The sequence below is a fragment of the Equus asinus genome, chromosome 13 (assembly GCF_041296235.1).
Source record: "Equus asinus isolate D_3611 breed Donkey chromosome 13, EquAss-T2T_v2, whole genome shotgun sequence".
NCBI lineage: Eukaryota > Metazoa > Chordata > Mammalia > Perissodactyla > Equidae > Equus > Equus asinus.
In genome coordinates this window covers 14,352,590-14,376,535 of record NC_091802.1, presented here as the reverse complement: position 1 = coordinate 14,376,535, position 23,946 = coordinate 14,352,590, and the positions used below count along the sequence as shown (strand labels likewise).

General features: G+C 55.4%; 1 protein-coding gene across 8 annotated transcripts in view; it reads left to right on the top strand.

Moving 5' to 3' along the window:
* Nucleotides 1-20,948, top strand: part of SPNS3 (SPNS lysolipid transporter 3, sphingosine-1-phosphate (putative)) — an 88,180-nt gene extending 67,232 nt beyond the window's left edge. For 3 of the 8 annotated variants that reach the window (XM_070482545.1, XM_044745143.2, XM_070482544.1), the window contains exons 9-11: nucleotides 13,234-13,299; nucleotides 19,268-19,366; nucleotides 19,501-20,135. In XM_070482545.1, coding sequence (XP_070338646.1) covers nucleotides 13,234-13,299; nucleotides 19,268-19,366; nucleotides 19,501-19,992 — 657 coding nt within the window. In that variant the 3' untranslated portion in view covers nucleotides 19,993-20,135. Of the gene's footprint in view, nucleotides 1-13,233; nucleotides 13,300-19,267; nucleotides 19,367-19,500; nucleotides 20,136-20,564 lie in introns of those variants that run through there. The other 5 variants (XM_070482546.1, XM_070482548.1, XM_070482547.1 and 2 more) reach the window with 5 other exon arrangements.
* Nucleotides 20,949-23,946: the final 2,998 nt, after the last annotated feature.

The following is a 23,946-nucleotide window of genomic DNA, read 5'->3' as shown; positions in this document are numbered from 1 at the left end:
TCACTTATTCTCTGCCCCCTCTCCCAGCTGGGCCCAGTTGGTTCCAATCTTTCTCAGTCCAAAGCACGGTGTCCGGCCCTTGGGGTGGGGTGGGGTGATCACTGCCTGCTGAGTGAATGATTGAGTAACCAGCTATTTGCAGTCATTCATTTATTCAAGTATTTATTGAGAGCCTGTAGAGTGGCAGGCTAGTTTAAATACCACAGATATAGTGGTGGATAAAGCAGACTGAAATAGCTCTCTCCCTAGGGAGCTCACATTCTAGTTGGGGAGAGAGATGACGGGCAAGATGTATAAGTAAAGTTCACAATATTTCAGATAATAAAAGCTTAAGATAAATAGAGTGGAGAAGGGAGATAGTGGGGTGCGGGGGTTGGGGGAGAAGGCTGTAATTTTATGTAGTGTGACCAAAGGGGCCTCATGGAGAAGGGGGGTGTTGAGTAGAGACCAGTAGGAGGTGAAGGAGTGAATTACGTGGATATCTAGGAGAGCAAGTTCCAGGCAGAGGGAACAGCAACCGTAAAGGCCCTGAGGCAGGAGGATACCTGGTGGGTTGAGGAACAGCCAGAAGGACACTGTGGTGAGTGTGAAGTGCAGGGAGAGAGGAAGAGGAGGACAGAGAGGTGATGGGGACCAGATCACGTGGGCCTTGTGGGCATCAGGTGGAACTGGCTTTTCCTGAAAGTGAGATGGGGTTTTGTCCTGAGGAGTGGGAGATCCGACTTATGTTTTCTGCATCCATTGAGATGATCATGTGGGTGTCCTTTCTTTTGCTAATATGGTGTATTACATTGATTGCTATTTGTGTGTTTAACCAACCTTGCATTCCTGGGATCAATCCTCTCTTGGTTGTGGTGTATAAACATCTTTAGGTGTTGCTGAATTCAGCTTGCTAGTATTTTGTTGAGGAGTTTTGCATCTATATTCATAAGGAATATTGTGATGTCTTTGTCTGGTTTTGGAATCAGGGTAATGGCATTACAGGATGAGTTGACGAGTGTTTCTTCCTCTTCCAGTTTTTGGAAGAGTTTGTGAAGGATTTCTGTTAATTCATCTTCAGACGTTTAGTAGAATTCACCAATGAAGCCATCTGGTTCTGGGCTTTTGTTTGTGGCAAGTTTTTTGATTACTGACTCAATATTTATTTGTTATAGGTTAATTAAGGCTTTTATTTCTTTTTAAGTCAGTTTCGGTAGTTTGCAACTTTCTAGGAATTTATACATTTCGTCTAGGTTATTTAATTTGTTGGCATACGATTGTTCATACTATTCCTTTATAATCCTTTTAATTTCTATAATGTTGTTAGTAATGTCCCCTTTTTCATTCTTGATTTTAGCAATTTGAGTCTTCTCTCCTTTTTTCTTGGTCAGTTTAACTAAAAGTTTGTCAATTTTTCTGCCAACTTTGGTTTTATTGATTTGTCTCTATTGTTTTCTGTGATTGGCTTATGTTTAATAGAGTCACTCTGGCTTCTCTGTTGAGAATAGACTTGGGGTGGGGAGTCAAGGGCAGAAGCAGAGAGAAGAGTTAGATTACTGCCATAATCCAAGTGGCAGTGATGGCCTTGGACAGGAGTGGCAGCAGTGGAGATGGTAAGAAGTGGTGGGATTATAGATGTATTTTAAAGGTAGAGCTTTTGGAATTTCCTGATGGATTTGGTGCAGAGTATGAGAGAAAGAAGAGTCAAAGGTGAGTTCTAGGATATTGGTCTGTGCAGCTGGAAGGAGGGAGAGGCCATGACCTGGGAGAGGAAAGTGAGCAGTGGGGTTTTTTGGGGGACAAGTTGACAGCTTGGTTTTATAGATACTGAGTTTGTGGTGGGAGGCCAACATCCAAGTGGAGGTGTTAGTAGAGAGTTGGATACAGGAGTCTGGTGTTCATGGGCATGACGTCACCCCTAAAACTTCAACCGGTAGAACTGCCTTCAGTCCACCATGAAGGATTGTCACCAGGTTTGGGGGAACCATAGGGTCAGTATCAGAAAGGGCATCCAAAGGGGGCTGAGGAATTGACCTGTTCAAAATAGCTTCAAAACAGGAAGAGTTACTTGAGTCTCTTCCATCTGTCTAGCCATCCATCCGTCAGTCCATCCATCCCTTCGCCATCTCAGATTGTAGGAACCAGAGTTCTTCCTGCACTTTCTCTGAAAGTCCTGGGGAGATTGACAGGCTCCCAGGGAAATTGACAGGGCTTCTTGGGAAGGGCCCATGGGAATGTGCGCGTGTGTGCATGCATCTGAGTGTGAATACATTCAGGTGTGTGAATATGAGTGTGGATACGTGTGCTCTTGTGTACATCTCTGTGGGGCTGTGCAGTCGTGCTATATGTGTATTGCATATACATGTATATTCATTCTATATATGCACCGTGTATATGAGTGTGTCCACGTGTGCTGTTTTGTATATATATCTGTGCACATACACGTGTATAGGGGAAGTAGATAATTGTGTGTGATGTGTGCGCACGGGAGTGTCTGCAGCCGAGTTAGCTTTTCCCTCACTGCTTTTGTGGCTGGAGCTGCATTGCATGGAAAGGAGGGGTTTTTGGCGGCATCGTGTGCCTGCCTCCAAGTTTCCCGAAGTAGGGGCCAAGTCGTGCTGTATGTTTCATGGCGATGAGGTTTCCTAGGCATATAAAGTCTGGTCTTGGGCCTTCCCTGGGGGAGCCCGTGCCCTGTGGCCCACCCGCAGGTGCAGAGTGTTCCGTCTCTTCCCTCCTTCCAGTCCCCTTGGCAGGGGAAGTGGACTTCTCGGCTGTTAATTGGGATCCAGACACGCACAGCAGGTCTTGGCTCTCACCCTCTTGCTTGGCCTTCTTCCCAGAGTGGCTGCCCTTCAGAGGAGAAAGCGCTTGTGCTCAGAGGAGGAACTGAACCCAAGGCAGGGGGCTCTGCCGTCGCTGGCCTGGTGTTTGGAGGACATGGCTGAACACTGCCTGGTCCCTCCTTGGGTGGGCCTTGTGGTCCAGATGGAGGGGCAGGAGTTGGGGGATGGGCATTGAGGCGTCTGCAAGACCTAGACATTGTTCCTGCTTCTTTACCTACTAGCTGTGTGAGCTAGGGCAACATTCGACTTTGCGGGTCCTCAATTTTCTCAGCTATAAAATGGGAGTGCTCATCTTTACCTCTTGGTTTCACGGAGAAGCTAAATGAACTTTTGTGCTTGTGCTAGTTATTATGGATATGTAGTGAAACTTAGTGGCTTGAAACACTTATTTTGCAAGGTTGGGGGCAGGGATAACATCTCTTTCCCATTTGGGGTTAACTAGGCGGGATGTGAGGGCCGGATCATCAAAGGCTGGGGCTGTCTGGTGGTTGATGCTGGCTCTTGGCTGAAACCTTAGCTGGAGCTACTGGTTGAAACACCTGCCTGTGGCCACTCCATGTGGCCTGGGCTTCTTCACGACGTGGTGGCTGGGTTCCAAGGACTAGTGCCCTGAGAGAGCCAGCCAGGTGAAGCCGTGTTGCCTTTTCTGACCCAGCCTTGGAAGCTGCACAGCATCACTTTCACTGCATTCTATTCCTCACTTGAGCCACAGAGTCTGGCTTACATTCGCGGGGAGAGAAGATGGATCCAGTCCTTCGATGGGGACTAACAGTGATCTGAAAGAGCACGTGGAAATACTGCAGTGGCCGTCATGGGAACCTACAATCTGCCACAGTGCAAGGGCTTCTCCTCCCCCGTGCTCTGGGTCCTGTTGATGTCCAACACTGTGGGGAGGGGTGTCTGCGCACGCGGCCGTGAAGCCCCCACAAGTGTGGCCCCCCAGGGTTCTCTTGTTCCATGCTGCTCTTCCAGTCTCACGGGTGAGAAACCTCGGCGGGGGTTGAGTCTCCACCCTCAAACCCTTGCTGGGCCTCAGAGGCTGAGGGAGCAGAGGCTTCAAGGGGCAGAGCCGAGGCCGTGGGGAGGTGGCTGGGAGGCAGGATGAGCAGAAATGGTCCCTCACTTATCAAATATTTTCCAAATACTTCCTGTGTGCCAGGCACTGCTCCAGGCTCTGAGGATACAGCATTGAACAAAACAGGCAAAAATATGTATGTAATAAACGGTATGTTAGATGGGGACAAGTTCTGTGGAGAATAACAGAGCAAGGAAAGAGGACAAGAAGAGGGCCAGGGGCAGGGCAAGGTGGTAAGGGAGGCCTCACTGAGATGATGATGCTTCAGTAACAACCTAAAGCAAGTGAGGGAAGGACCACATGGATATGAGGGTGGGGCAGGGAAGAGCCCTCCTTGCAGAGGGAACAGCAAGTGCAAAGGCCCTGAGGGGGAAAGCATGTCTGGTGGGTTTGAGGAAACGTGATTGGAGTGGGGCGAACCAGGGAAGAGCAGAGGAGAGACCATCAGAGGTGATGGCAGTGGGGGTGCAGACAGTGTAGGGGCCTGTGTCTGCAATGACTTTGGCTTCAAACTTAAGTAAAATGGGAAACCGCTAGAGGATTTCTAGTGCAGAAGTGAAATGATCTGACTTATGGTTTGTATCAGTTAACTATTGCTGTGTAACAAATTGTCCCAAAACTTAGTGGCTTAAAACCATGGTTTATTATTTCTTATGATTCTGTGGGTTGGCTGGATGGTTTCTGCTGGTTACACCTGTGCTCACTCATGTGGCTGCCTTCACCTGGCAGATTGGCTGGACTGGAACATCCAAGCTGACCTCACTCATGTCTGGCTGTCGGCTGGGGCTCCTCAGTCCTCCTCTGGGTGGCCTCTCATTGTCCACTAGGCTGAACCAGTCTTGCGTGGCAATCTCAGGGCAGAAAGCAAAAGTGAAAGCTGCAGACTCTTAAGGCCCAGGCCGGGAACTGCCCAGTGTCACTTCTGACTTGTTTTGGTGGTCAGAGTGAGGTGTCAGGCCAGTGCCGTTTCTCTGTGGGAAGAGACTCTACAAGGGGGTGAAGGCCAGGAAGCATGATTAATTGGGGGCTGTTTTGTAACTATCTGCCATGTGGTTCAACAGGGTCTCTCTGGCTGCTGTGTTGATAATAGCATGAAAAAGGACAAAGACAGAAACAGGGAAACTGATTGGGAGGTTTCCAGTAACACAGGCAAGAGATGACTGCAGCTTGGACCAGGGTAGGAAGTGTGGGGAAGTGGTCAGATTCTGGGTGTATTTTGGAAATAGAATCGACAGGATTTCCTGAAGGCTGGGGTGTGGCGTGCGAAAGAAAGGGAGGAGTCTGGGATGACTCCGGAGGTGTTGGCCTGAACCAGCGGAAGAAGGGGTTGCGGGTTACAAAGATGGAAGATGGAGGGAGGGGCAGGGTTTTGGTTTTGGAGGGAGCAGGATTAGGAATTCACTTTTAGACTGTGGAATTTGAGATGCCTCTTAGGACTTTCAACTGGAGGTGTTAAGAGGCGGCTGGATATATATGAGTCTGCAGTTCAGGAGAGAGGTCCAGCTGGTTACTTAAAGCCACGAGACTGAAAGAGACCACAAGGGAGCAAGGAGCAGGGAGCCAAGAGAAACAGACCAAGGACTCAGCTCTGGGGGACTCCACCTGCCCTGGACGTGGGCACAGCATTCTGCCACACGGAAGCCAAGAGTTGGGACCAATTCAATCCACCACCTTGTATCAAATGACCTTTCTATTTGTATTCGGGGGGAATTTAAAAACAAAAGCATGAGCAGAAAAACACAAAGAAAATAACAATGATCCATGTTCTCATCCCACAGATTAACTACTCAACATCTTGGCCTATTTGCTTCCGCTTTTGTTATTTAATTAGGTGACCATCATTCTATACGTTTCTCTCTGTGCAGATACACAGATTTATGTTTTTAGAGATATTTTTATTAACCTGGGGTCATATGATCGTATAATTTTGCAAACAGATTTATTGAGATATAATCAACATACCATACAATTCACTCATTCCAAATGGACAATTCGGGGATTTTTAGTATATTCACAGAATTGTGCAATCATCACTACATCAATTTTAGAACATTTTCATTGCCTCAGAGAGAAGCTTCATAGCTATTATCAGCCATTCCACATTTCCGTCCAACCTGCCCCTCCCCCGGCCCCTGGCAACTCATCTGCTTTCTGCCTTTATAGTTTGCCTATTCTGGACATTTCATGTAAATGGACTCATACAATGTGTGTAATTAATTTACGTGAATTTACCTGGAGAAACTGAAGTGAAATCAAAGGAAGTGTTGAACCTCAAATTAATTTTAAAAGTTTGGACTCACTGATGCATCCCAACCATGAAAGAGAGCGCCAGCCTTCTCATCCTTCCCCTCTTCTTCTCTCCCCAACTTCCTGATAGATGTTAGTTGTACTATTATTTTTATGTTTTCTAGATTTTTAACCCTCACAGCCTACTCTCTAAGCATAATCCTCAGAGTTATTGGACAGTATAGTCCCAGATTTAAAAAGATGCGATGCTCATTATGAGTCTGTTCACATAGATTCGTCACTCCTGAGTTCTTTATTCTGCTTTAGCTCCTAACTGGGTAGATTTCGTTAAGAATTTTTTTTTCCCCCGAGGAAGATTAGCCCTGAGCTAATCCACTGCCAATCCTCCTCTTTTTGCTGGGGAAGATTAGCCCTGAGCTAACATCTGTGCCCATCTTCCTCTATTTATATGTGGGATGCCTGCCACAGCAAGGCACGATTAGCAGTGTGTAGGTCGGTGCTCAGGATCTGAACTGGCGAACCCTGGGCTGATGAAGTGGAGTGCGTGAACTTAACCACTCAGCCACAGGGCCGGCCCCCTGAAACAGTATTCTTGAATCAGTCTGAGTATCTTCCTTCCCCGTTTTATCTCTTTGAATGATTTCTTACGTTTGTTTATTTGTTGGGTTTTTTACTTGTGTCAGATCATCTTCAGGGCTAGGGCTAGGGTGCATCAGGCCAGGCCCCTAGGGCCCCAGATTTAAGGAGGCACCCACTCTCAGGTACAGACTCTGCACTTGTGCAACCCCAAGAGTGAGCGCCTCCTTAAATTTGGAGCCCTAGGGGCCTGGCTTGCTGCACCCTAGTCCCAGCCCAGGTCATCTTTATCTGTCTTCCATGTCATTTACTTCTCTCTAAATGCTTTTTTCTCTTTGTCTTTTAAAAAATCGTCAGTCAGTGGGATTATGTCAAGGCTTTTCTCTTCATCAGCAGCTCTACCCTCATTGATGTCTATTCTGTTTCTGGCTGTTTTTAATTTACTAGTTCTGTAATAATGTTGTTTGCTGTTTTGCTCCCCTGCCCCCGCCTCATTTATTTCCTTACATCTGCATTTCCCTTTATATCTCCTCCTATTGGGTGTTCATTTCATCTTTGAGCTCTTTCTTTATTGAATTAATGTTCAATATAGTTTGAAGCAACTAGAAGGAATTTCTTTTTGCTCCTTCTCCTGTCATCTGTCTTCTAGGTTGGGTTGTTTTTTCTTCCTACCTCCCATTCTCTCTTCTTCCTCTCGCCGCTTTCTCTCTGTCTCTCTCTCCTTCCTTCCTTCCTTCCTTCTTTTCCTTCTCCCTTACCCCCACCTCCCCCTCACTTCTCTCTTTCCCTCTTTCTGTGTATTTGCATAGTTTCTGTGCTGAATGCTTTCCCCCAGCCTGGGTGTGGGCAGCTCTGCTCAGAAACTGAATTTGCTTTGACAGTGTGGGTGACTCTGTTCTTGACTCGCCTCCAGCCTTCCCTGTGACCATTCTCTTCTCCAAGGGGGCTGCAGTTTGAGAGCCGAACATTAGGTTTTCTGTCACCTGAGGGAATTGCAGGGCTCAGGTGAGGCCCTGAGACGTCTTTGTTCAAACACCTGGGCTCTGCTCTGTCTTCTAGGATTTGGGTAAATGCTCCATCACAGGGTGCATTCTACTTAATTACTAGGTGGACCCCCATCTGGGATGAGGGCTGCGCTCAGGCCTGGAGTGGAGTCAGGAACTGGAGTCCTTGTTCGTTTTCTCCACTTTTGCCCATTTCTCCCTAGCAGCCTGTCCCACTGGTTCTCAGTGAGGAGCAGGAAGAAAGGACCCCACTCTTTTTATTTCCCTCCAGATCCACGGGTTTTGTAGGATAGCTTTGGGGAGGGGGAGCCGGGAAGGGCTATACTCTCTACTCTGGAATCGTCTGTTTTTTCCCTTGGCTGCCAATATTTAGTGCTTATCTCATTAGGTTTTATTCTTTTCTTTGGTGAAAAACAGTGTTTTCTGACTTAACTATTTTTTAGTTTTGGGGAGAAGGGAAGTCTGTGACGCAATTTCAATCCCCCATCTTTACACAGGAATTGGCCCAGATGATCTTTAAGGCTCTTTTCAGCCCAAGCTAGGTCATAACTCCGAGTTCCCTTCCCACCCAAGGAGGGATGGGGCCACCCCCACACAGAGCAGAGTCAGCTTGGCTGTCACCGAGGCCTTTACATCCTGGAGGGGATGTGGCCCTTCTCAGCCTTGAAGACTCCTGGGCAAGGACCAGGGCTGGAGGCCCAGGATCTGCCCAACCTGCGAGGGAGTTGGCAGGGATCAGCTAGGATGTGTGTCCACCATAGCTGCAGTCAGGGTCCCCTAAGGATTCTGGGGATGGCCGTGGGATCTGCTCTCCCGCCTGTGGGTGGCCCAGACAGCTGGAGTGTGCAGGCACCGCAGCTCTGGGTGGCTCCCCTACCACTTCCTAGACTTGGCCCTTGGGGGGCTTCTTGGATAGATCCTTTTTCTTTCCCATCTTGGGCTGGAGTAACCAGCCTTGCCAGGGACTGCCTGAGAGGGGCGAAGAGAGGCCCACCCGCCCTTCTTCTGAGGGCCCCTCCCTGCCAGGATCTAGCAGGTGTCTCTGCTTGGATGGGCAGCAGAGCCTATGAGGAGAGCCCACAGTCTCAGCTGAATTCTCCAGGACACTGGAGCTCTGCTCCCTCACTGCCTCACTCCCCACTTGCCTGCCTACCAGGCTGTCAGGCTGCTGCCAGCCTCCGGAGCTGGGCGGTGCCCTTATGCCCTGAAGCCAGTCCCTGCAATTATAGTCTGGCAGGCCCAGGGGGCAAAGCGTGCCAGCCAGCACGGCAGCTTGCTGGCGGCCAGTCTGTGCCTGGGGCCTGTGTCCTGAGTGGCTCAGCCATGCTGGGCAAGGAGTTGATCCCTGAAAGAGGAGGATGGGGTCCTAGCTCCACCCTAGTCTCTGTGAGCCCGGGACGGGGGGACATTTGCCTTCTCCATTCCTGGTGGGGCCCAGGATCCATTCTTTGCAGTTCAGAGATCACTTACTGCCCAAGTGGAAGACTGAGATGGACCGAGGTGAAGACACTGCCCCCTCCACCCACAGGGGCTGAGCCTTCTCTGTAGTAGGTGCCCCCTCTTTCCTTCCACTCCCTGCCCATGCCTACCTGTGTGTGCAGGTGTACACGAGGAGAGGTGTGTACCGTGCCAGTGCGTGTCAGGCGTTCTCGTCCTGGGGTCGTCGCCCGCGCTTGCTGGAGGAGGAGGGGGGTCGGTGAGGCTGAAGCAGGCTCCTCCGCTCGCTGTCCTCGCCGGCCTTCCCTTGCTCGGGGGTCCCTCGCGTTATGCTGCCGATCGATGTGGTGATGCTGTGCTCTCCCGGGCCGGGCCTAAGCCGTGCCAGACGAGGGACGGACGTTCATGGCGAACGGGACCGCTCTTCTCGCTCTGCCCGCGGGTCCCCTCGCCCGTTCTCCCCCGCTGCGAGTGGCGTGTGGGAGGCGGCAGGGGTGCGGAATCCGTGTGCATGTGGTGGGTGCTTGAGTGCAAAGGCATGAGCATGTTTGTGTACATGTATACTGGTGTGCGCATGTATGATTGTGTGTGCACAACTTGCTGTCCATATTATGAAACCACCAGTGTGCACGTGTCCATGCCAGGCTGTTTTCAGCTAGTTCACCCGAGCAAGCCTGTACCAGTGTTTACAGTCAACGCCTGGGTGGTTGGTATTCTTGCCACACATGTTGTAATATTTTGAATGTCTTACCTGTTACCTGCATATGCATATACTTATGCTGTGTGAGTCCCTGTGTGTGTGTCCCAGGTTATGAGTGTCCATGGATGTGTGCATGAGTGTGCACGTGTGTTGAAGCCCCTGTGCATGAGGGATGTGTGAGGTCTTGCATATGCACGTGTCTGTGCATGCTGGTGTGGCTGCGTGTGTGTGTGAGTGCATGTGTTTGTATGTGTGCATGCCTCTCTGGTCAGGGGTGACTAAAGCCAGGGATATGCATCATCGTTGTCCCAGCTCGAGGGGGAAATCCTCCTGAGCCTGGAATGGAAAAGGCCAGGGGCTGAGGGGCTCCAGGGTTCTCAGGCTCCAGGCAGTGTTCCCAGGCCCTGTCACCCGCGGGAATAAGTCAGGGTGCAGGGAAGCATGCACAGGCGCTAAGGGGACAAGGGCACAGTCAGATTTCCCTTTCGGAAGTCCCCTCCAGGGCTGGCGTCAGGAGGGATGGTGGGGCCTGGGAAACTGGCGAGGAAGAGAGAGAGGGAGGAGGCCTGGACCGGCCAGCAACAGTGGACGGGAGGAGGGAGCAGATTTGTGGGACATTTAGGATGCAGAAGGGACAGGAATCTGGAGGGGTGGGAGGGCGAACAAGGCATGTGGGAGCCTCCCCTCCCCCTCCCTGTGTCTGGCCTGAGTGACAGGGGACAACCGGCCATCCCAGGGAAGAAGCAGCTTCAGCATCTTGCTGGCAGCCAGTCTATGCCTGGGACCTGTGTCCTGACTGCCTCAACCACCCTGGGCGAGGACAGCGATGTCGGGGTGGGGGAACCAGAGGAGAGAATGGGTGTGAGGACCTGGTCAGTGAGCGGTGCCTGTGGCCTTCCAGGGGATGGTGTCCAGGAGGCGCCTGGGACTGTGGGCTGAGGCAGCCATGTGGGAGAAGCTTTGAACAGTGCGCGAAATTCCTCACGGTGACTTTACTGCCCCCCAGGGCCCTTTGTGTTTTTATTTTTTAATTGTGGAACCCAAGTCCTAATTGGTCATGGAAGACACTGCTCTCTGAGACCCAATTTGCACGCAGCCTGGGGGGAACACAAATAGTGCCAAGGAGATTCCCAGCTTCAGCAGCTCAGGTTGTTGGGGCTGGAGGAGGCTGGCAGAGCATCAGGGCCACCCTATGGTTGTCCGGTTGGGGAAACCAAGGCCCAGAGCCAGGTGACCTCCCCAGGGTCACCCTGTGGCAGGGCAGGGCAGGGCAGGGGCCCGTCCACCCCAGGAGTCACAGCCCTTTGTTGGGGAGCCCCTCCCTGGGCCCCGGCAGGCGGCTGCCTCAGGAGCCTCGGTAATTATGGGATTAGGAGGCGGCTGCCCGCTGGCCCCTCGCCCCTCCAAGCCACAGCGTGGAGACGGGATTTGGTGTCGCGGGCCGTTTCCAGGTGTGTCTGAGGAAACCTGGCATCCTGGGCGGCTTGTTCTCCTGAAAGGCCCCATTGTGGCTGCGGCCTCCCTCTGATCGGCTCTATTTTGGGGCTGAGATCCACCCTGCTCTGGCTGGAGGAAGGAAAAGGTATATTTCAGTATGTCCTGTGGGTGTGGGGGGGTGGGGGAGGACAGGGCAGAGACGAAAAGGGGGCTGGCTGGCGCCCACTGCGTGAAGGGGAGGGGCAGGTGTTGGGGGCAGGGCCTGGCAGTGCAGGTGGAGGCAGAGTCTGGGCAAGAGGCAAGTGAGGGCTTCTGTGTGGCCCCAGGAGGCCGGGTAGGCAGACTCTGTCAAGCTGGAATGCCGGTCTGCAGCCTGCTTGGGCCCCACCTGCCGCCTGCCCGCCAGTGACTTCCTGATTCCACCCCTGTGGGTGCCAGCCCCACGCCCTAGGCCAGGAGGGAGACCCGCCCTGCCCTCAAAGGTCCCCCAGATTGAGTGCGGGGAGCCCCAGAAGACACACAGTTCCTCCCCCTCCTTGGTCCATTCTGCCCTCCCTGGCAGCACTGGGCCACATTCCTGCCTCACCCTGCACAGTGGGTGCATCACTGCCTCCTTACCTCTGCTCACGAAGGTTCTCTGTCTGGTGGCCTCGGGGCTCTTATCGGCCCATCCTGCCCATCCTTCAGGGCTCTGCTCAGCGCCACCTCCACCTGGAGGCCCTCCCCTTCCTGGGCTTTCCTCTGACTTCCCTCATGCCGGCCTCACCTGGCACCATGGCTGCTGAGGCCCCCTCCCGACAGCCTCCTGCTCCTCACCTTGCCCAGGGCCAGCTGCAGAGGTGAGGGGCTCGCTGAAAGTTTGGTGTGTGACCTTGGGCCTGAGTCTCCTCGTCTGTGGCATGGGTGTAATGATGTCTGCCTTATGAGGTGGCTGAGAGGTTAGACAGGTGCAAGTGGATGTGGCTGGCACATAGTAGGTATGCAAACAGTGGTCCTCCGGTTCCTCTCTCCTGGGTGCCTGCAGGCCTTTGGGAGCCAGAGCCCCGTGACTCCAGGAATGACTAATTCCACTCCAGCAATAAGCTCTTAGAAGCTCTGAGAAATGAGACTTTATTCTCCTTGCTGCTTCATTAGACTCTTCTTGAGTGAGCAGCGTGAGGATTGTCCTAATCCTTTGGCACGAGGTGGGGGGTTCAGGGAGAGACAGGCCCACAGCTACCTCCAGTCACTGCAGACATGGGGCAGGGCAGGGGCTGGGCACACAAGGGCACAGTACCCCATAGGGGCCCAGGGCAGGAGGTGGGTGCTGGACAGGGGCCGGCAGCCTCTGGTTCCAGGCTGGCTTGGCTTGGGCCAGCTGGTGGCCTCAGACAAGCCCTGGCCCTGCCCTGGGAGCCGTTTCACTGTCACGGCCTTGCTTGCCTCCCCACCTTCTCTGGGGGTCTGGGACGGGGACGGCCTGGGAGGGGCTGTTGACGGGGTGCCTGGGCGGGGCAGGCGGGCAAGCACACAGTAGACACCTTATCAGTATCCACAGCCTTAGGGGAACACAGAGGAGTAGGGGCCAGCCCTGAGCAGTGCCTTGCCTTTCTCCTCTCAGAGTCTGTTTCCCACCTTTGAAAGTAGCCTATGGTCCCCTGGGGCCCCACGGGTGACCTCAAGGGCTGGGCCCTGGGGGCCATCCCTCAGGGAGAGTGCTGTTCTCCACTCTGGGTCGTGCCTGCCAGCCTGCCCAGATGGGAAGGTCTATCTCCCATCGAGGCTGCCAGAACTGGAGAAACAGCTCCGGACCTCACCCACCCACCCCAGTAAGTCTTAACAGTGCCCTCCTCTGCACAGCCTCAGTCTCCGTCTCCCCAGGTGGGAAGCGACAGTGTGGGGGGTCAGTGACTGAGGTCTGGGGAGCCTCACCTGGCCGCCCTTTGTCCACAGGTGTTCCTGGCCTTTGGGGAGCTGCTTCTGTCCTGTAACTGGGCAGTGGTTGCTGACATCCTGCTGGTAGGTGTGGGGGCTGGAATGGGGGGCTGGTCCTGGGGTCTCTTGAGCAGGGGGAGCTGGAGTCTGTCCAGCTCAGGGCTGAATCTCTGCTGTTGTGTGACCTGGAGGTTGGTGGTGGGGGTGCTTCAGAGACTACAGGGTAGGAGACCAAGGTCATGGAGCACTTACCTTGGACCAGGGCCTCGCTGACACTCTCAAACATCTCCTCTGACCATCACCCCCATTTTGCAGATGAGCAAATGTAGGTTCAGAGAGGCCAGGTGCCTGGACCAAGGTCACACAGCATGCAGAGTCACTAAGCCAGGACTGGGGCCCAGGCTTTTTGACTCCGGGGCTCTCTCCGTTCCTCTTCTTTGACCACACTCAGCAAGCAGGCTCCTTGGCCTCCACTCTGGTCACGCAGATGGGGATGCCAGACCTTGGGGCTATTGCCACTGAGCCCAGGTGGGTCCAGGCCACCCCAGCTCCCATGTCACAGGCTGCAAGGCAAGCGGCTGGCTCAAGCTGCCATGAGGACTGATGCTGTCCCGACCACACGACTCTGCTAGGTCCAGAGTCAGCCCCGCCCTCCCTGAGCCTCACTCTCTCCATCCAGCCTCCCTGACTCCTAGGAGACATGGAGGAGGGACTTTGAACACTGACGGGCTGTACTCGTGTGGATAGCATGGGGTCCCAGACCTAGGGGCACCCTGAGAGCCCCCCTCCTGCCTGCTGGCAGCCTACATTGTCCGGTGCTGGGCACAGAGGACCCAGGGTGGCCTGGCGTCAGCTGAGCACTGTCCTGAGGGTGAACCTGGATTCAGGAAGCAGACACAGTTTCAGCCCTGCCTCTTCCACCACTTACTGGCTGTGTGTGACCCAGGCGAGTCACTTGGTGTGTCTGAGCTTCTCTGAGCCTCGGTTTCCCCGGGTGGAAAATGGGGATGGAAATACCTCATGGATCGTCGTGGGGGCGAAACGAGGTGACCTGTGTGAAGCTTTTGTGCAGGCCTGGCACAGAGCATGCCCCGCCCGCGCTGGGCACTGACCCGATGCAGAGCTTTCGCTTTCTCGAGGTCCGTCTCCTGGGGAAACCCTTGCATCCTGGGATCTGAGTGTGGCAGGGCTATGGGGAGGCGTAGTCATTTGATAAGCCAACAAGGCCTGCTTGAACACTACTGTTGCTGAACACTCCCTGCCTAGAGGTTCTGCCCCCTCCCTTGGCCCAGGCTCAGTGGGTGTAGACAGGGCTGCCCCGTCTTTGACTCCTGGGTGGGTGTATCAGCTGCAGGCCTGGCAGGTCTTCTCCAACCTCCAGAAGCAGACTTGGGCTCCGGCCAGACAAAGCTACAGACCTGCTGAATGGCCTTGGGCCTCAGTTTCCCTGTCTATGAAAAGGGGTGATCATAACTGGCCTGGCAGGGTGAGCGAGACAGTCCGTGGGGAAGGCCTCCGCGAACGGGAAAGCGCTGGCAAACGCTTTGGGTAGTGAGGGGCCCACTGTTAGGCACAGGGAGCTTCACTCCCCGCCCCCCACCTCCATGGCCCGTTCTCTGTCTCTGGAGGTTCAGACGGAGCTGACACCTGCCCCTCCTTCTTTCCCCGCCTGCCCCGTGTGCTGCTCCCTTTTCCACATGACAGCCCTGCAGATATGTGAAGATTGCCCATGTCCCCCCAGCGTCTGTGCTTTTGACAATGATTAACCTGGCAGAGCCAGGCTCTTCCAAGAGCTGTGTGTGTGTTGGGGGCAGGGATGTGGTGAGGAGGGGAGGACCTGTGAGGCTGATCAGCCATAGTTTCACCCATCTGTCTGGGCTGGGGAGCTGGCCGGAGTTGCCCAGGGGGCCAGGCTGGATGTGATCCAGCCTACCCTGTGCTCCCTATGGTCCTTCCCTGGGTTGGAGGCCTCCAGCCCTCATCTCAGCAAGGCTTGTCTCCCCAAGAGGTCTTGCCCACCTTCCCCTGCCTTCCCCCTTTCCTGAAGCCACGTAGCCAAAGATTTGGTGGTCGGAGCTGAACCAGTCCTTGCAGTTCTTGGCGCTCAGTACCTTGGCAGAGACAGGGATGGGCTCGAGGAGGGAGGGGACATGCAGATGCATCGGGCAGATGCAGGTCGGGGACAGGCTGTGGAGGCCCGGTCTGTGGAGTGGAGGGGCAGGCGCTGGCTCAGAGCCGGGTGAGGACAGAGCGGGAGGTGAAGAAGGATACCCTGAGCGGAGACAGCTCCTCAAGAAGCTGCGCTGAGCGGGGAAGAGAGAGAGGATGGGGGCTGGAGTGGGCAGAGGGTCCCAGGAAGCTGGTTTTGCTTTTCTAGAGGTGAGACGGGAGCAGCCTGGGGGGGGGGGGCAGGGCCAGGGCAGGAAGGGAAGAAGTGGAGAGAGGGCCACCAGGGGATAGGACCGGGCTGGGAGGAAGCAGGGCAGGGATGGGAAGCCTGTGGGGACCGGGTGTGGCAGAAAGTGCAGGAAGGTCCCATCTGCTGTTCTGCTCTTGCTCCTGAGGCACAGGAGCTCTCTCTGGGCGGGGACCCTGGCCGTGGCTATAAGGATGAAGGAGCTGGTACTTGCTCCCTTCATTGTGCCTGTTCCTGAGGGGGCAGAGTGGGCTCGCTGTCCTCAGTGTCAGTCCTGTCTTGGGGACACTGCTGTCTTTGATCCGCTTACCCACAAGGAGGGGAATCCAGATTCTCTCTGGGGAAGAGCCCTCAGGAGCTCTCTGGTCCAGCGGTTCTTAAACTTCACTGAGTGTAAGAACCAGGTTTGGGGAACCTGTTACAAATCGGCTTCCAGGCCCTGGGGCCTCCGAGCCTCATTCAGTGGGTCTGTGTTTGGGTTCAGGGGCCTGCATTTCTAGTGCTTCCCACGTGATCCTGACATCGATGATCCTCAGAGCATACTTGGAGAACACTCGTCTAGCGCAGCCAGCTCCCCTTCCACGAACCCTCTGCAAACTTCTGACCGGTGTAGTCCACCCCCTTGTTTACATACCCCTCTGATGGGAGCTCACTCCTTGGACCCTGAGAAGCCCCTGCCTCCTGGCAGCTCTGTTGATGAAAAGGACCTGGCTCTGTCACAGCCAAGGCCCAACTCTGACCCGCCTCCAGCAGCCTCCCCCTAGCCCGGCTGGGCCTCAGAGGGTCCTGCTCCCTGGAATGCTGACACTGTGTCTCCTGAGGCTGCATCCCCCCAGGCTGAGCACCCTGCCTCCCCAAACCCACTGATGGGGTCTCCAGCTGCCTCCCAACCCTCTTGTCTGTCCGGGCTCCTCCTGGGGTGGCCTACAGCTGGCTCAGCCGCCCCCAGCAGTGAGGGGTGGAGCAGAGGGGGAACTGACTGCCTCTCCCAGGTCTGTCCTCTGGGGTTCGGGAATCCAGCCACCAGGCTCATCTCCCACCTCCTCAGCAGATTTCCCCTCCCTCTGGCGGGTCATCACCCTCCTCTTCTCCCTCCGCCTGTGTCTCAATGCTTCCCCTGCCCTCTGCCCCCAGGTAGCCGTCTGCTCGCTGGCTCGTCTGTCTCCCCCTCCCAGGGGTGTCTGAGGGCTGAGTGAGGCACGCAGGAGGCAGGCTGCCGAGGAGTCTGCACGTGGTGGTTGCGACCCTGCCTTTCTGCAGGCCCTTGGTTGGTGCTGGCTATGCCCCGGGCTATAAAGGGAACAGCTCTTCTAAGAAAGGAGAGTCAAAACTGAGGTGTTTTTGTCTCAGAATAGAGTGAGCCTGGATTTTTAGGAACCCAGAAGCCTCTAACTTCTTAAATTACCTGCTGGCTCTCCAGCTGCTGGCAGGTCCCAGCCTTGGCCCCATGGCTATATGGAGACAACGGGGACCCATAACAGGCTGGGGGAGACCTGCCTCTCCTGCCACTGGCAGCGGGGGCTGGTCCAGGCCCAGCAGGTTGGGGTTCCTGGGAGGGGAGGAAGGGGCCAGCCTGTTTGGGCCTTATTCCGAGGGTCCGAGCAGCCCTGGCCCCTGCATGGACTTTTTTGGACATTCAGGGCCCACCCTCTGGGAGGCCCTGCCCTTCTCCCCAGAACCACCAGTTAGTAATCACATAATTATGGGGTGAGAAGGAAGCACTTCTGGAAGGTGCAAAGCTGTGGTCAGTTCCTTCTTAGGCCTGTTGGCAAGTCTGGGTGATGGGTGGGAATCTCCGCTCCTCTCAGCACCTGGGCAGAGTGGCTCAGCGCCAGTGACCCCGGGACCAGCCAGTCACCCTCTGCCCTGCCCCCCACAAGGCTCCCCTCCCTATCCTGCAGCTCCTGTCCCTGGGCTCCTGCCTCCACCCCTTTGCTGCCTCCATCCCCTGCCCGGGATGAAGGCCTTCCCCGCGCTCTGCCAGAGACCTGTCTGCAGGGCCACGGACGAACTCGTCCTCTTTATCCTTCTCTGCGTTTTCCCGATGTTCTGTAACAAACACTTATACATTGCTGGGAAGGCTCCTAACAGCAGAGTGGTCAAAGGTCAGACCCTGGAGGAGGCCTGGGATCAAATCTCAGCCCTGCTATTTCCTGGCTGGGTGACCCTGGGCAAGTTACTTACCCTCCCTGTGGAGGGTTTCCTCTCTGTAACACGTGGATAATAATTGCATCTCCCTCACGGGTTGGTTGAGTGGATATATAAAATGCATACAGGAAGCATTTAACAAACGTTAGTAATTATCACTGTCATTGCTGTTATTCTCTGGTGACTCAGATTACAGGCACCTATGTCTTGGGGTCAAGGCTCTGGGGTGGGAGGCTCCCCTGCGGCTGCCATGTTGGGACTGCATCACTGTGTGGCTTCTGCTTGAATCCCCTCCTCCCTCCCTCCTTCCCTCCCTCCCCCGCTGCAGCCCTGGGTTCTGGCAGGGTTTCTCCTGGGACCTGTCTCCCATACGGTTCTACTTGACTTATTTAGTTGGCAAACTTTCAGCTAGTCCCCTCTGAGCCTGGCACCTTGCTGTACCTCAGGGACCTCAAGAGAAATTAGACAGGAGGTTTGCTGCCCAAACAAGGTAGGGGTAAGGGGAGGTGGACAAGGATAGACCCCTCCCAGTTGTGCGGGACGTGCACTCAGTTAGGGGTGCACACAGGGGCTGTGGGAGCTCAGGGCAGGCACCTGAACTCTGGGAAGGCTTCATGGAGGAGGTGACCCAAAGATCAGTCCTGAAGGATAAATAGGGATGCTCCAGCTAGATGGGAGAGGGAAAGGCTTGCCAGGCAGAAGGCACAGCATGTTTGAACGCCTGGAAGCATTCTGCCTCCTGGAGTCATAGAACGTTATTTCCGTCTGATGTCCACATGAAGGCTCCGGGTACCACAGGCGGGCATGATCATGAACCTAACCCTCCATGAAGGTGCTATTGTTATCCCCACTCGGGATGAGGAGACTGAGGCACAGACAGGTAAAGTGACTTGCCCAAAGTCACACAGCTAGTGAGTGGGGATCTGGGATTGGAACCCAGATGATCTGACTCCAGAATTCATCTTCTTAAACTCTCTCCCCTCTTCCACGGAGTCGTGTGGGCCTCTCCAGCAAGGCTGCCTTTGCTCTCTGCCCAGAGGGGGCTTGAATTTCCTGCGAGAAGGGCTGAGTCCTCTGTGCCACCCGCCTAGGTGCCCACACATGCAGACACTTGGCTGTGCACCCGCCCTTCACCCTGCCAGCCTGCACTGCTGTCTCCTGGGCCCTGGAGCTGGGATGCCCCATTACTGTTGTCACAGCCATGCCTGGTCCCTTCCCGGTCCAAGAGCAAAGCATCAAGAGGGTGGCCCTCATCAGGGGCCTTGGCCTACCCATCCTGGGGGACTGGGGAGCCTTCCTGAGCCTTGGAGGGGCCTGATGTTCTGGCTTCAGGCACTGGGGGTGTTGACTCCCTTCCACGCCACTCAGTTGGCCAGCCCGTCCCACCTCCAGGCAGGTCCTTGGCAGGTGGGAGCAGGAGGTGGGTGTGAGGGAGCATCCGCTCTGCCCTCGCTCAGGGAGCTCCCCTGGTGCTCCTGTGTGTTGCAGTCCGTGGTGGTGCCCAGGTGCCGGGGCACAGCAGAGGCACTTCAGATCACGGTGGGCCACATCCTGGGAGACGCTGGCAGCCCCTACCTCACTGGACTTGTAAGGCTGGGTGGGTGGCTGGGCTCCGGGTGTGCCTAAGTGTGTGTTGGGGGGAGGTCTAGGGGAACACTGCACAGGCTAGGCCTGGAGGCTGGCCCGCTGGGCCCTGCAGACCCAGCCTCTCTCCTTCGCAGCTCTCCAGCGCCCTGCGGGCCGGGCGCCCCGACTCCTACCTGCAGCGCTTTCTCAGTCTTCAGCAGAGCTTCCTGTGCTGCACCTTCGTCCTCGCCCTGGGGGGCGGCTGCTTTCTGCTGACGGCCCTGCACCTGGAGGGGGACCAGGCCCGGGCCCAGCAGCCCTGCACAGGTACCCCCGCCCCTCGCACCCATGCCAGGCTCAGAGCTGAGCCCTGTAGGAGCCGGGAGCACTGGCCACCCCCTGAGCCCCCAGCCAGCTCATTTATTCATTCAAAAAGAGTTATTAGGCCCCTGCTCTGTGCCAGGCAAGGAGCAGATGCTGGGGAGAGAATGCCAGGTCCAAGCCCTTGTGGAGGGAGAGACAGACAGAAACAAACAAAAAAGCAAAGATGGAGAATGTTCGAGGTGATGAGTGCTATGGAGAGACATGGAGCAGGAGAGTGGGTGGAGAGGAACAGGCGGGGCAGCCTGCAGTTTTTGAAAGGGTAGTCAGAGGTCCTCAGTGCACAGGTGACAGTGGAACAAAGATTTGGAGGAGGTGAGAGAGTGAGCCATCTGGGGAAGGTGCTCCTGGCAGAGGGAACAGCTGGTGCAAAGGCCCTGAGGTGGGAACGTACCTGATGTGTTTGAGAACCAGCAAGGAGGCCAGTGTGGCTGGAGCGGGAGAAAGGGGGACAGTGGTAGGGACGAGGGTGGCAGCAACAGGGCCAGAGCATGGGGGGCTGGGGAGGCCCTTGGAGGACTGTGGTCTTAACTGAGTGAGTTGGGAGCTGCTGTGGGGTTTCCATGGAGGACCCCCGAGGCATCTGATTTACACTGTAAAAGCCCCACTCTGGCTGCTGCGTTAAGGACAGACTGTAGGGGGTCAGGGTTGAAGCAGAGAGGCCATAGGAAAGCCTGTAGCCATCAGGTGACAGTGCTGTGGCTGGGACCATGGAGGTGGATCTGGAACTTATCCTGAAGACGGAAGCTAAGGGATTTCCTGACAGGCTGTACCGAAGGCCTGGTCCCAAAGCACCTTCTGGCTCCTGTGGGGCTGGCTGTTTCTTTTCCTCCCACAGGGACCCCGGACAACAAGGACATGGAGAGCCAAAGGCTGCTTTTTGGCACCGGTGCCTCCACAGAGGACCCCTGAGACCCCTCCCTGCAGCAAGGAGGTCCCACCCACCCTGCACACACCCCTCCCCTCGGCCTCCACAGTACCAGCACCTCGTCCCACCTTTGGCTGTGGCTCAGGGACCCTGGCCGAGCCGCACCTGCCACTTCTTCGCTCCCAGCTAGAGAGCTGGCAGCGCCCTTGGCGGGGCTGGGAATTGAGCTGTCAGCACCCTCCGCGGGAGGCCTGGGCCTGAGCCTGCTCCCGGCACGAGGCCGCTTCAGCTTGGGGTCCTCAGCCTGGCTGCTGGTGGCCCTGATTAAAGTGGAGCCTGTTCAAAGCCTGTGGATTTCAGGCCTTTAGACAATCATGTTATTTATAGCCTCAAGGTGTCTCTGCTGGGAGCGGGAGCAGAAGAAGAGGTGGGCAGTTTGGCGCAAGGATGCAGGGGAAACCCAGGGGGCTGCTGAGCATGGGTCTCGAGGCCTGGACCTTCCACTCTGACCAGCTTTCCCACTGGGCAGGGTCAGGAGGGCCCAGGACACCGCTCTGCTTGAGTTCACCCTCTGAACAAAAGGTGGGGGAGGCAGGGCAGGAATCAGTAGTCTTGGAGATAGGTTTCCCCTCTGGTGCTGGCTTCAAGTTCCAGGGAACCCCATGGAGGAGTGCCCAAGCCTGAACCGACTCAGCCACGCCAGAACCATGCGGAGGGGTCCACATGGCTGTGCATGAGCATTCCTGGCTGTGCCCTGCTCTGCAATTCGGTCCCTCGCTCCCACCACCCATGCTGGAGCCCAGCACAGCCCAGGGAGAGGGCTGGCTCTGTGGGACTCCCGCTTGCTGCTGGGTTCGGAGCAGCTGGGCGCAGCAGGCCCTGCAGGAGATGGACAGCTTCCAGGTGGGCAGCAGTGGGGAGGCCTGTTCCTTCCGCCCACAAGCATGAGCTTCTCTCCCCTCCCCTGGGGCCCCACCAGGCGATCCCTTGTTCACCTGCTGGTGGCCACCTTTGCTGTGACAGGCCGTGCCTGCCTGTCAGCAGCTGTGGGCAAAGCAGTGACCCAGACTTGCGCTCACCTGCTGACCCTCACCTGCTCAGTCCCTGCCCACTGTGGTGTCCCTCCTGCCCCTTATTGTTGGATGGGACACCGCCAGGAGCTGGACTCCAGCTCAGCCCACGCTTGCCACCCCCAGTCTCAGACGTCCCTCAGGAGTGGCCATCGCCAGGCTGGCCAGCCCTTCAACTCATGATCTGATGTTTGGAACTCATGAAATGGGTGCCCCTGAAGTTACAAGGAAAAGGATGGATCCATGAAGATCCGTGAGGGTAAGGGGTCTGTATTACAAGGTGTGTGGGGGTTCCCACCCCACCAAGAAATTTTCTGACACCAGCTGGGTGTCCTACAATTCAATTCAATTCTGGCGCTGTCTACCCACAGATAGCATCAAATTCCGCAGGTTAAGGACTCAGTTCTACAAGATTACCCCACCACCCCGCCTGCCCATGTCAGATGCCAATCACAAGCCCAGGTTGTTACCTGTACTTCTGACCCACTGGCTATAAATCAGAGGTTCCCATGACCCCTCCTTGGGCTCAATTAATTTTCTAGAGTGGCTCACAGAACTCAGGAAACCTGTTTACTCACTAGATTGCGGGGTTTACTATAAAAGGATATAACTCAGGCACAGCCGGATGGAACAGAGGCACAGGGCGAGGCGTGGGGAAGGAGTCGAGCTTCCATGCTGTCTGCAGGCGCACCACTTTCCCCACATCTCCGTGTGTTCACTAACCCCAAAGTTCTCGAACCTTGGCCTTTTGGGTTTTATGGAGGCTTCATTACTTAGCCATGATTGATTAAACCATTGGCCATTGGCATTGATCTCAACCGCCAGCCCCTCTCCTCCCTGGAGGTCAGTGGGGCAGAACTGAAAGTTCCAACCCTCTAATCACATGGTTGGCTCTCCTGGCAACCGGCTCCCATCCTTAGGTGTGGTCCAAAAGTCATCTCCTTAACAAACAAAAGACACATTTATGGCCCTCATCACTTAGGAAATTCCAAGGGTTTAGGAGCTCTATGCCAGCACTTGGTTTCTCCTGAGAAGGAGGCAGCCAGTCTGTGCAGGAGCCAGGATGCCATGATCCCCCTTGGCATTCACTGGCTGTGTGACCTGGGCCACTTCCTGTCCTCTCTGAGCTTCAGACCCCCCAGCTATATTTAAGAGGTATGTTGGATGTGGCTTCTCCTGCCCAGGCCTTGCCTCGTGTGCTTCTCACAAGCAGGGGCTAGGCCCACAGAAGCCCAGCTCTCGGGTCTGGACCTTCCTCCCTACAGCCCTAGGGGGCACCCCCGGGAGGCTCAGCTCCCAAAAAATGGTCAAGGGCTTCCTAAGAGTTGGAACATCAGCCACCCCCACCTCCCCCACCCCAGAGTCCAGAGGCTGGGGAGAAAGATCAGAAACCTCATTCCGGCCAGTTCCAGAAACATGTATTGTTATCAGTGGGCGCCCATCTTGGTGTTGGGCAGTGACTGACTCCAACCTGGCCGTTGGACCTCACAGCCCAAGACTGGGAGGGGGAACACACCTGTGGGCAGAGGAAGGGATTACATCCCTCAGAAACCTTTGAGGAAGTGGCTTAGAAGTCGGTAAACAGCCAGAGAAGGTGTGGGGGAAGGGAATTCCTGGTGAAGGGAACAGGATGGGCCAAGGTGCAGGGGGGTGGGGCAGAAGATATGTGATGAATCATGGATGGGTGTGGCGTGGCCAGAGAGGAGGTGGGGGGGGGGGGAGGTGTGTGTTCTGGGAAGGGAGAGGAGGCAGGAGAGACTGGTGGGGACCAGAGGGGCTTCAGATGCCAGCTGAGGAGCTGGGGCTTGGACCCTGTCATTCGGGTAGTTTCTTCTGACTCAAGTGGATTCTGGTGTTTGGGTTGCTGGGCAGGGCAGGGTGGCACTTCCTAGGATTGAGCTAGACAAAATGCCCAGCCAGGAGTTTATAGGATGTTATCATGCGAAGTGTTTCAAGGCAGAGCGGGAGCTCCAGGGCCTGCGGACTCTGGGAGTGAGAGACCAGTATCTGCCCTGCAGCCAACCTAGAACCCAGTTTTACTCAGCTCCTACCCTCTGTCTCACTGGGGCCAGTCACTCAGACCTCACTGGGCTGAGGTCACAGGTGTAGGTCTGTGAGAGCTGGCCACTCAGGCTGGAGCGGAGGAGTGGTCAATAGAACACCCCTTTCTGGCCTAAAGCGCACTAGGTAAACCCAGTCCTTGATATTCTGGATTTGTTTGTTGGGAATGTGCTGCTCAGCAGGACGGGGCCCTCAAGCCTGACCCGCTCACTCCATGTGTT